An 11914-nucleotide genomic window follows, 5' to 3' on the forward strand; every position below is an offset into this window, starting at 1 on the left:
TAGACATAGGATGGTACCTCATTTGTTTTGGAGTGTCAGAGACTATTAACAGAAGTTGCTTTATGGTGCATATAAGAAATTCAGAGTAACATTTTTGCAATATTTTTTGGTTATAAAATGTAATTTACTATTTCATATAATCCATACAAGAATCTTATGAGGTGGTGGGACAAATTTTTGTTAGTAGGCAAGGAAACTGGAGTTGAAGAAGGTTAAGTAATTGGGTAAGGTCTCCAGCTAGTAACTGTGGCAAGCCAACACTAAAAGCCACTAATATTCAGGCAGCCCGGGTGGCTTAGCGGTTTAGCACCGCCTTCAGCCCAGGGTGTGATCTGGGAGACCCGGGATCGAGTCCCACATCGGTCAGGCTCCCTGCATGGAGCCTGCTTCTCCCTCTGCCTGTGTCTCTGTCTCTCTCTCTCTCTCTGTGTCTCTCTCATGAATAAATAAATAAAAAGTTTTTTAAAAAATAAGATAAAATCCCGGTATTTCATTTCTTTGTTTACTAGCCTTCCAATAGTAAGAAGTCGATACATGTTGGCTATTTTTATTATTATGCCAGTTCAGTGCCAGTTCACCACAAATGGAATTGGGAGAATTTTTAAGCAGCATGACCATTCTCATTCTGAGCAATGTATCAGTTTTTAACCTTGAGATGAAAACATCCTAACTAGCATAATGTTTCTGGTCATATCTTTTACTATAACATAGCATGTACAGGCCACATAGTCACCCTTGTTCTGTTGTAAGTTCCTACCCATTAGCTTGGGAATCCCCATGACTTGGAAAGTTTGAAATGTGTCACACTTGGAAAGAGAAGTTTATTTCTTTTAAACATCTGGAATTCTTCACAAGTACTTCACAATAGTGTAGGCTCATGGAGAAATTTATGAGAAATTCTTTCCATATGTAACTTATCGGGTACATGGCTTGCTTATGATACAGTGAACAAGCTTAGGAACCAAATACAATAATTAGATAGGACTTGATTTATTCAAAACAAAATAAAACTAACAACTTAGATATGCTTCTGTCTTTTCATTTTTTTTTAAAGATTTTGTTTTATTTATTCATGAGAGAGAGGCAGAGGCATAGGCAGAGGGAGAAGCAGGCTCCCTGTGGGGATCCTGTTGTGGGACTCGATCACAAGACCCTGGGATCATGACTTGAGCCAAAGATAAATGCTCAACCACTGAGCCACCCAAGTGTCCCTGTGTTTTCAGTTTTTATGATTCCCCAATTTTTACCATTCTAGAATCTTGTAGAAATTAAAAGCAAATTTATTTCTTTAGTTCTCAATTTGCTGGTGTAACTCGGGAATCTAAAACTTTGGGAAAATCCACTAATACTACTCTCCTGATAGCATTATTTTGGGCATTCTTTGAGAAAGGATTGGTATAATTAATTATAATTCCTGACTATTTTTTATATTTTATTAAAAAAATCCTTTAAGATAATGTATAAAATACAAAAACATATTAGAAGAAGAAAAAAATTAAAATCACCTGTTGTATTACCTGGATTTAACTCCTGCTAAATATTTTTCTTTTTTTTTTGAATCTTAGTTTTTCTCTCTGAATAGGTAGAGTTTTCAGTAGTTCTAGCTATACTGTCTTTTTCCCTGAATACCATTATTGTAAACAGATGATTATAAAAATTTGCTGAGGGCTTTCACAGACATAATTTAATTTAATCTCAGCTAGAAAAGTATTATTTCTGTATTTTGAGAAGAGAAAACTAATGTTAAAGATTAAAGAAGTTGCTACTAGTTGGGATGCCTAGCTAGTAAACATGAGAATCAGGGTTAAAACTCAGGTCTTTCCAGCTACATGTCTGTTTCTACTACTATATTCTATCTGTTGAATTTGTACCATGAATTATTCTTATTAAAAATTATCTTAAGATATTTTTTGTGATTCTTACCTAAGTTGAAAATTAAAATTACAGATATAAGCCTTCCAAAGTCTGCAGCAATCTGTTATACAGCAGCACTATTGAAGACAAGGACTGTCTCAGATAAGTAAGTATTGAAAACTACAGTAATTTAGAAAGACTCCTAAACTCAATACAGGTTTCCCCTGCTATCCGAAAGTTCATTTTACCCCACTTTGCGTTTACAAGAGATCTACATTAATACCTGTGTTCACTAACTGAAAGAAATCTGAACAGGATGCTCACTTTTATGAAATGGTAATTATTTTTTCCCTTTACGCTGTTCTAGCTTAGGAAAGATTTTATAGGATGCTCTACTTGCAGATAGCAGGGGAAAACTGTATTATGTTTTTCAACACTGACTTTAAACAATGCTTTTTCCTCCCTGTTTCCTTTTAAATAACCCTTGCTCTTATGGAGCTTTGAAGCTTCTTACTAGTGTAGTGGAAAGAGCATGGTTTTTAGAACTAAATAAACGTGTATTCCAATTCAAAGTCTACTGCATACCAGCTGTGGAACTTGGGCATGTTAATCAGTTTGAGTCTTTTCTTCTCTGTAAAATGAGAATAATAATACTGAAGCGTAGTTGTTTCAGGATTGTGTGTGTTAAAGTCTTAGAGCAATGGTAGAAAGTACATGGAGTACATAGTAGCTATGATGATAATGATAAGGTATATGTAGGGAAATAGTTTCCTCCTCTCTGTTCTGGGATTATAACTCCAAGTTATTCTGTTTGCCTTGTTTTTTTGGCTGTCCTTAATGAATTTCTATTTATTCCACAGATAAGATTTTTAGAAACCAAATGGCAAGCCAATTCTTTTACCTTATATTACTGTGCCTCAATAGGAATTTGAATGGAATATTCACACTCTGTTTCCTTTCAGTGAAAATTTGATAAGAATGTATTTCTGCTTCATGAGATTCTCTGGATGTCCCTATGTAGTGTTTCTTATTGTATCACCTTTCCCAGAGAGTGCCAGTGGACTTCTGAAGGTTTTCATTACCTAAATTTGAGGATTTCCATTTCTTCTATTGCTTTTCTTTATATGTTGAACCTAAGGCTTTACCTTTATGTTTACTAGTTATTTGGCTTTGTCTTTGGCTGTCACCAGAAATCCTTGATTCAGGAAGTTAGATTATGATCAAAATCCATGGATTTTTAAAATTCATTTCTTGATTTTGTGGTTTTCTTACAGATTCTCCCCCGAAACAGCCTCCAGAAGAGGATTAAGCACAGCAGAAATTAATGCTGTGGAAGCAATTCATAGAGCTGTGGAGTTTAATCCTCATGTTCCAAAAGTGAGAAACTTTATGATAAAAATACATTTATTTGAGTTTATCAAATTCCTGAAAGTATGTAGACCAAAGTTTGGGTCTCCATAATTCGAGTCAGAATTGTTTTAGTCTGTTATATATATATTTTAAATATGTATTTATTTATTTATTTAAGAAAGAGAGAAAGCACACAAGGGCATGCATGTTGGGGATGTGGCAGAGGGAGAGAGAGCCCCAAACAGACTCCATGCTGAGCTCAGAGCCTGAGGCAGGGCTTGATCTCACAACCATGAGATCATGATCTGGGCTGAAACCAGAGTTGGGTGCTCAACTGACTACACCACTCAGGCGCCCCAAGTCTGTTATATTTTGATACTTATTGACCATGAAGGGATCTTAAAGACATTCAGAAGCTTAGGAACAAGCTTCTGAATAGGAGCAGTAGTTCACTGTAGGCTCTGTAATTGCTGTCAAAATAAAATGACAGAGAAGTTACAGAGAAGAAATAAAATGACGTAGTCGTAATAAAAGATCAGTTATTCTTCAGAGCATTAAATCAAATTTCCTGTTACTGTAAAAGTCTTTTACATCTAGACGGATGCATGGATTTTGAACTAGGACTAGATAGACAAAGGCTGAAGACAAATAGATTAAAATAATCAGTGTTAGGAGACAGATGTGGAAGTTCCCAGAAAAACTGCCTAGTTAATGTTTATTTAGTCCCAGATGAAACTCTACCCTCTCATTTGTCTTTATATTGTACACCTTGCAGACATGCAGATTATTGTGTCTTATCACCCAAGATTAAATTTTGGATTTTGAAAGTAATGCTCCATGTTAAGAAGTATAGAGTATTCAAGAATAGGTACCTTTATTACTAAATGTAATTATCACTATTGATTCCAGTATAATGTGTGTTAATGGAATTTGGAAGCAAATAAACATTAAATAGATTAATCTCTAAAAGATAATCTCCAAAAAGTGGAAGTTGTAAGTCTATTAAAGTATAGATAGAGTCAAGAAAATTACTGAAATCTAAGAATGACAGTCAACAAATATTCATACCATTCTCTTATTAAGTGTCACTGGCCCCAAAAATTTAAATACAAATTTTATAATGAATTATATATACAGTGAAGTGTAAAAAGCAGAAATGTGAGTCTTAGTAATTTATTATAAAGCATATGAATGGAAACTACCACTGAGCTCAAGAAGCCACATTGCCAGTCTTCAAAAGTCCACCTGCCTGCCCTTTCCCAGTTACATTTTCCCTCCTGCCTAGAGATAACCAGTGTTCTAACGTTAATTATGTTCATTTTCTTTTGTTCTTAATTTTTGGTCTATACTATTAATTGTTGGCTTTATAAAATAAGGAGCGGTTTCTCTCTTTTTAAATTCTCTGGAATAATTTGTGTAAAATTAGATTTATTTGGGACGCCTTGGTGGCTCAGTGGTTAAATACTTACCTTCAGCCAAGGGCGTGATCCTGGAGTCTCGGGATCCAGTCCTGAGACTGGATAAATAAAATCTTTATAAAAAAAATTAGACTTATTTCTGCCTTAAATGATAAGTAGAATTTGCTGATAAAGCTATCTGTATCTGGAGTTATTTATTTATTTATTTATTTATTTATGATTTATTTATGATTTTATTTATTCATGAAAGACACATAGAGAGAGGCAGAGACACAGGCAAAGAGAGAAGCAGGCTCCATGAGGGGAGCCAGATGTGAGACTCGATCCCAGGACTCCCTGGGTGGAAGGGAGACGCACAACCGTTGAGCCACCCAGGCATCCCTCTTTCTTTTCTTTTTTTAAAGATTTTATTTTTTGGGATCCCTGGGTGGCGCAGAGGTTTGGCGCCTGCCTTTGGCCCAGGGCACGATCCTGGAGACCCGGGATCGAGTCCCACGTCGGGCTCCTGGTGCATGGAGCTGCTTCTCCCTCTGCCTGTGTCTCTGCCTCTCTCTCTCTGATGTGACTATCATAAATAAATAAAAATTAAAAAAAAAAAAAAAAAGATTTTATTTTTTTAAAGTAATCTCTTTACCCAATGTGGGCTCGAACTTACAACCCTAAGATCAAGAGTCACATGCTCTACCTACCAACTGAGCCAGCCAGACGTCCCTGATTCTGGAGTTTTCTTTGTGAGAATTTTCATTACAAATTTCATCTCACTGATGAGTTTAATAGGTTAATTACAAGTTTAGTTTCCAAAAAGAAAAACAAGTTTAGTTTCCTTAACTATCCTATAACTATTCAAATTTTTTCTTCTTGTGTTGGTTTTGTTGTATTTTCTAGGAATTTATTTCATCAAAATTTTGAAATTTATTGGCATAAAGATTTCATAAAATCCTTTTTGTTACCCTATTAATGTTTGCAGGATCAGTTGTAATATCCACTGTTTAGTTCCTAATACTAGTTATCTTTTTTTTTTTTTATTAACTAGTTTCTGCAGGGACCTATCAATTTTATTAGTTTGTAAAGAACCAAGCTCTGGCTTTTTCAATTCGGTCTATTTGTTTCCTGGTTCATTCTTTCCTGCTCTTTATGGCCTTTCTTCAACTTTCTTTGGCTCTATTTTATTATTTTTTATTTCCTGTATCTTTTTATATACATACTTAGATTAATACATTATTTTTAGCCTTTCTTCTTTCTAATATATTTATTCAAGTCCATAAACCTCTAAGTATAATTTTAACTGCATTGTATAGCAATGTTTTTTGTTTAACTTAATTCAACATATTTTCTAATTTCCATCTTGATTTCCATTTTGATTTAGAGATATATTTATCCCATTCAGCTCTTTCTTAATTTCCAAACATGTGAAGATTATCTTTTTATCAGTGATTTCTGGCATAATTGAATTGTGGCTAGAGAACATATACTCTGATTTCACTCCTTTGAAACATTTTTCAGTTCTTGAATTTCTGTTTATTTTTCACATATCCTGTTTTATTTATAGTTTGTAATTACCTGCCAAAATTTAAAATATACTCTTTTATCTCTTTGAAAATAGGTTAAAGTAGTTAACTTAAAGTCTGATAATTCGCGTATCTGGAATTTCTATGTCTATTTCTCTAATGTGTTTTTTCCTGCTACATTATTTCTACTTGTCTTGTTTTCTCTTATGCCTGATTTTCTTTGACTATGTACCACTATTTTATTGGAAAAAATTGTAGAAAGAACTTGAAACTTCATATAATAGTATCTTCAGAGAGGATTTTCTTTGCTCTTAAATGCCTAGAAGAAGCAACCAGCATGACAGAATCCCCTTAATCCAGTTTCAGGGATTGATATTTTCTGATCTACCCAGATGACTAGAAACTGGGCTGCAGTCCATGAAAGTTTGGGTTTATTTCTGGTTCACCCTTATTCCTAGGATTCAGCCTTTCTGGGTTCCAATCCAGAGGATTTTACCAGGGCTCTCGCTCTTGACACACCATGAACTCCTGACTTTTGTTTGTTTAGCTTTATAAAACTAGTAAAAAGGTTGAACAGCCTCTTAGCCATCTTGTCCAGAATTGGCAAATGTCTCTACGGTAAAAGCAGCCTCAAGTATGGCTTACTTCTCTTATTTCTGCCTTTTATGGACTGTTAATTCCCTACCCTTTGTTAATTTAATATATATTTGATTAGTGTTTAAAAAATATTTCGTTGTCTGAGAGAGTTGATCAGAATTACTCAGTCTTCCATTACTGGAAGCAGAGGTCTGAAAATTCTATATGAAATACTTTGCTCTCTTATGCTACCAAGTGGTTGAGAAAATGAATTCTGCAACTAAACTGCCTAGGTTTAAATTCTGGCTCCACTACTTCTTAGCCGTATGACCTTGGACAAGTTACTCAACTTCTTTGGACTTGAGTGACCTTATGTGTAAAATAGGGCTAATATTCCTTATCCCTTAGAATTATTAAGATTAAAGTACTTTATCATTAAAGTGCTTAGAAGAATGCCTGATACCCAGTAAACATTTCAGAAGTGATTTTTATCATTATCTAAGATGGGCTGGAAATCTGTTCCCGTGTGAGAAGATAAGCAGCAGTAATTAATCAAACTATTCAAATTAAATACGTCATTGAGATGTCTAAAATTTTTATTTAATTCCCACTCAACAAAATGACTATCTGCGCCTTGTAGTTGTGGACTTGTTTTCTGCTTCAAAAATGCTCTTATGCAAAATGTATTCCCAGCAGTAACAATTCTGATTATGTGCATTGTGCATTGGTCTTCAAAACTACTGCTGGAGGTACTTGGGTAGAGGGAGGGTAGTAGAAATCCCAGACATTGCCCGAATTAAATTGTTGGATAGATAATATATATTAATCTCCAGATTGAATCTGCTCTAGATATTCTACACTGTTTTTAGGGATACTTTTTTTTACTTTATAAACACAACATGAGAAGTTAAGAAGACCTAAATAAATGGAGATAGGTATCATGTATATGGATTAGAAGACTCCATTAAAAAGATATTAAGACCACAGTTCTTCCCAAACTGATCTGTAGATTCAATCTAATTCTTTAAAAAAAAAAAAAAGATTTATTTATTTATTTATTCATGAGAGAGAGAGAGAGAGGCAGGCAGAGAGGCAGAGACACAGGCGGAGGGAGAAGCAGGCTCCATGCAGGGAGCCCGATGTGGGACTCTATCCCGGGTCTCCAGGATCACACCCGCTGAAGGTGGCACTAAACTGCTGAGCCACCCGGGCTGCCCCAATCTAATTCCTATTAAAATCCTATCAAGCTTATTTGTAGAAATTCACAAGCTCATCCTAAAATTGATAAGAAAATGCAAAGAACATAGAATAAACAAAACAATTTTGAGAAGAAGAACAAATTTAGAAGTTATGCAACTTTACTCAATTTCAAGACGTTTTTTTTTTTTTAAAGAGATTTATTTACTCATTCATTCAGAGAGAGCGAAGAGAGAGGCAGAGACACAAGCGGAGGGAGAAGCAGGCTCCATGCAGGAAGCCCGATGTGGGACTCGATCCCCGGTCTCCAGGATCACACCCCAGACTGCAGGCGGTGCTAACCTGCCGCCCCACCGGGGCTGCCCTCAAGACCTTTTTAAAGCTATAGTAAACGCCCAGTGCTCATCCTGTCAAGTGCCCCTCCCAGCGCCTGTCACCCAGTCACCTGATCCCCCTGCCCACCCCTTGCTTGTTACCCAGAATTAGGAGTCTCATGTTCTGTTACCCTCTCTAATTTTTCCCACTCATTTTCCCTCCTTTCCCTTATAATCCCTTTCACTATTTCTTATATTCCTTGTATGAGTAAAACCATATAATGATTGTCCTTCTCTGAATGACTTACTTCACTCAGCATAATACCCTCCAGTTCCATCCACGTCGAAGCAAATGGAGGGTAGTGTCTGCCTTTGGTTCAGGTCATGATCCCAGGGTTCTGGGATCGAGTCCCACATCAGGCTCCCCGCAGGGAGCCTGCTTCTCCCTCTGCCTATGTCTCTGCCTCTGTGTCTGTCTCTCATGAATAAATAAATAAAATCTTTGAAAAGAAATGGAAATCCAAAGACTAGAGAAAAATATTTATGAGTCATAGACTGTTAGAGTTCGCTATCCAGAACTTATAAAGAACTCTTGCAACTCAACAATAAGAGGACAAACCACTTAATTAAAAATTAATTAGTAAAAAATTGAATAGTCACTTCACCAAAGAAGTTATGTGAATAGCTAATAAGCACATGAGAGATAGCATCATTAGTCATTGGGGAAATACAAATTAAAAGCATAATATAATACTGCTTTATACTCACTCAAATGGCTATATTCACACAGACTGACAAAATCAAATGTTTGCAAGAATGTGGAGAAACCGCATCACTGCTAGGCATATAAAATGGTATAGCTACTTTGGAAACAATTTTGCAGTTAAACATATGCTTGCCATATGACCCATCAATTATATTCCTATATATTCTACCCAAGAGCAATGAAAATGTATATCCATACAGAGACTTATAAACAAGTGTTTATAGTAGTAGTATTCATAATAGCAGAAAACTTGGAACAGTCCACAAACAGGTGAGTGAACAAATAAATATGGTATCTCCATACAATGGAACACTGCCTAATACTAAAAAGGAACAAACTATAAGTACTTGTAGCAACATAGATGGACCTCAAATACTTTATGTTAAGTGGAAGAAACCAGACACAAAAAACAACATATGATTTCATTAATAGGAAATTTCTTGTGCAGGGAAAACTATAGGCACAAAAAGCAGATCGGTGGTTCCCTGGAGCTTGGGGTGGGAGTATGGATTGACTGCAGACTGGCATGAGGGAACTTTTTTGCTAATGGTTGCACAACTATATAAATTTAGTAAAAATAATTGAACTGTATACTTACAATATGAATTTTGTGATGAAAATAAATATCTCAGTGAAATAATGTAGAAGTATATATATAAAACTAGTATATAACATATATGTATTTAACATTTTTATTTGTAAGTAGAAATTTAAGTATTTCCCCCCTACTCAACGTCAGAGCCAATTGATAGTTAACTATCAAAATATCTAGGTAAGTAGAATGGTGCTATAAGCTTTACAGTATTGTTTGTGGATACACAATTTAGGCTGGGTATTTTCAAACAGGATCATTATTAAGGTTTTTGGGAGAAATTTTAAGCTCCAACAACTTGGATAATATCCCACCTAAATAACATTGGTGTTATATGAACTGGGAGAGCTTTGCTATTTAAGGCTGTTTTTGCTGGGGTCTTACAAGTGATGAAGTATGTACTAACTCAAATTCCTACTCCTCCTCCCCCCTTTATGCTCTCTATCCCTGCCTTTCAGCTGGAACCAAGCAAACATAAAGGGCTTTAGCAGTTTTCTTCCTCAAACTTCAACTGTGGGTTGTAATAACTTATTTATTAATCTGATGAACAGTGACTTTTACATACTCACACACATTTATACATACATAAATTTAATCTTTGTTTTTATAAATTTATTATGCAAATTTATCAAATGTTGTATGACTCTTACCAGTAAAATGACAAAGGACAAAGCTGTTTTAGCAGGAAATATTTTTTGGCAACTTTCCACATAACTACAATAGAAATGGCTACAGGTCTAGAGCTGTGCAATTTTCTAAGCTGGAAACTATTAGAAGTGCAATAGAGAAAGATCACGTGGGATCCCTGGGTGGCGCAGCGGTTTGGCGCCTGCCTTTGGCCCAGGGCGCGATCCTGGAGACCCGGGATCGAATCCCACATCAGGCTCCCGGTGCATGGAGCCTGCTTCTCCCTCTGCCTATGTCTCTGCCTCTCTCTCTCTCTCTCTCTCTGGGACTATCATAAATAAATAAAAATTTAAAAAAAAATTTGGAAAAAAAAAAGAGAAAGATCATGTAAATCTCTTCAGGCTATGAATTTGCTTTAGATATTTCATTAATATTGATTGTACAGATTTTTTTAATCTACTGAATGAATTTCAACATAAACTATGAAAGTAATAGCAAAAAATTAGGAACAGCATGTTTTCATGGATTTTGACTTGTTCTTCATTATGTAGCTATGGCTTTGGTTCAAATTTTTTTTAGCCACCAAACAAGAAAAAGATTGTGCATCTTTCAGCTACTATAAAAATAGGTTGTCAGATTCTTTTTTAAGTAGAAAATGTTTCGTACCTTCTGACTATTCCACAGCACCCTCATGTTCTTTATTATCCAACCATCAAAGAGTTTTATAGAAGGTAGTCTTTTTTTAAAATTGAGATCATTCACATGCCATAAAATTCACCCTTTTAAAGTACACAATTCTGTGGGTTTTAGTATATTCACAAAGCTGTACAGTAATCATCACTACTAATACTAGAACATCTTCATTGCCCCAGAATGAAACCCTGTACCTATTAATAGTCACTCCCCATTCTTTTTTTCTCCCTAATCTCTGGCATCCACTAATCTACTTTCTCTCTCTTTGGATTTGGAATCATAGAATGTGTGGCCTTTTGTCTGACTTGTTTCTTTCACTTAGCATAATGTAGCAGTATCAATACTTTGTTCCTTTTTGTGGCTGAATGATATTTCATTATATGGATATACTGCATTTTGTTCATTCATCAGTTGATGGCCATTTGGGTTGGCCCCACTCTTTGGCTAGTATGAATAATGATGCAGTGATGCACATTTTTGTGTGAACACATGGTTTCACTTCTTGGCTATAAACCTAGGAAAATTGTTGGATCATATGGTAATGCCATGTTTAACTTTTTGAGAGACTTCCAAACTATTTTCCAAAGTGGCTGTGCTATTTTACATTCCCACCAGCAATGTTTGAAGCATTCAACTTCTGAACATCCATGCTATTGTTATTGTTTGTCTTTTGATTATAGTTATTCTAGTAGGTGTGAACTGTGTCTCGTGGTTTTGGTTTGCATTTCCTCAATAACTAATGATGTCAAACATCTATCTTTTAAGGTGCTTTTTGGCTGTTTGTATAACTTCTTTTGATAAATATTTATTCAAATCCTTTGTGATAAATATTTATTCAAATCGTTTGAACACTTTTAAATTTGTCTTTTTATAGAAGGTACTCAATAACATTATTCTTAGGGTAAGCTATTGACATTCTTGATTAATGTGGTCCAAAACCATTTTGAATCTTGATAGTTGAAAATATCACTATAACATAACTTCACACTGGAAATGTAAACATGAGGATAGGTCATGAA

At 35.2% G+C, this 11914-nt stretch overlaps 1 protein-coding gene across 14 annotated transcripts in view; it reads left to right on the forward strand.

Moving 5' to 3' along the window:
* The window catches only part of ST7L (suppression of tumorigenicity 7 like), an 87125-nt gene that overhangs the window by 33649 nt on the left and 41562 nt on the right, over positions 1-11914 (forward strand). For all 14 annotated transcript variants that reach the window (XR_005372797.1, XR_005372798.1, XM_038562352.1 and 11 more), the window contains 2 exons: positions 1948-2020; positions 3129-3231. Coding sequence is in view for 12 of the 14 variants with exons in the window: in XM_038562352.1 (XP_038418280.1) it covers positions 1948-2020; positions 3129-3231 (176 nt within the window). In the remaining 2 variants the exon portion in view is untranslated. The remainder of the gene's footprint in view (positions 1-1947; positions 2021-3128; positions 3232-11914) is intronic.

This window comes from Canis lupus, chromosome 17 (genome assembly GCF_011100685.1).
Source record: "Canis lupus familiaris isolate Mischka breed German Shepherd chromosome 17, alternate assembly UU_Cfam_GSD_1.0, whole genome shotgun sequence".
Classification (NCBI taxonomy): Eukaryota; Metazoa; Chordata; class Mammalia; order Carnivora; family Canidae; genus Canis; species Canis lupus.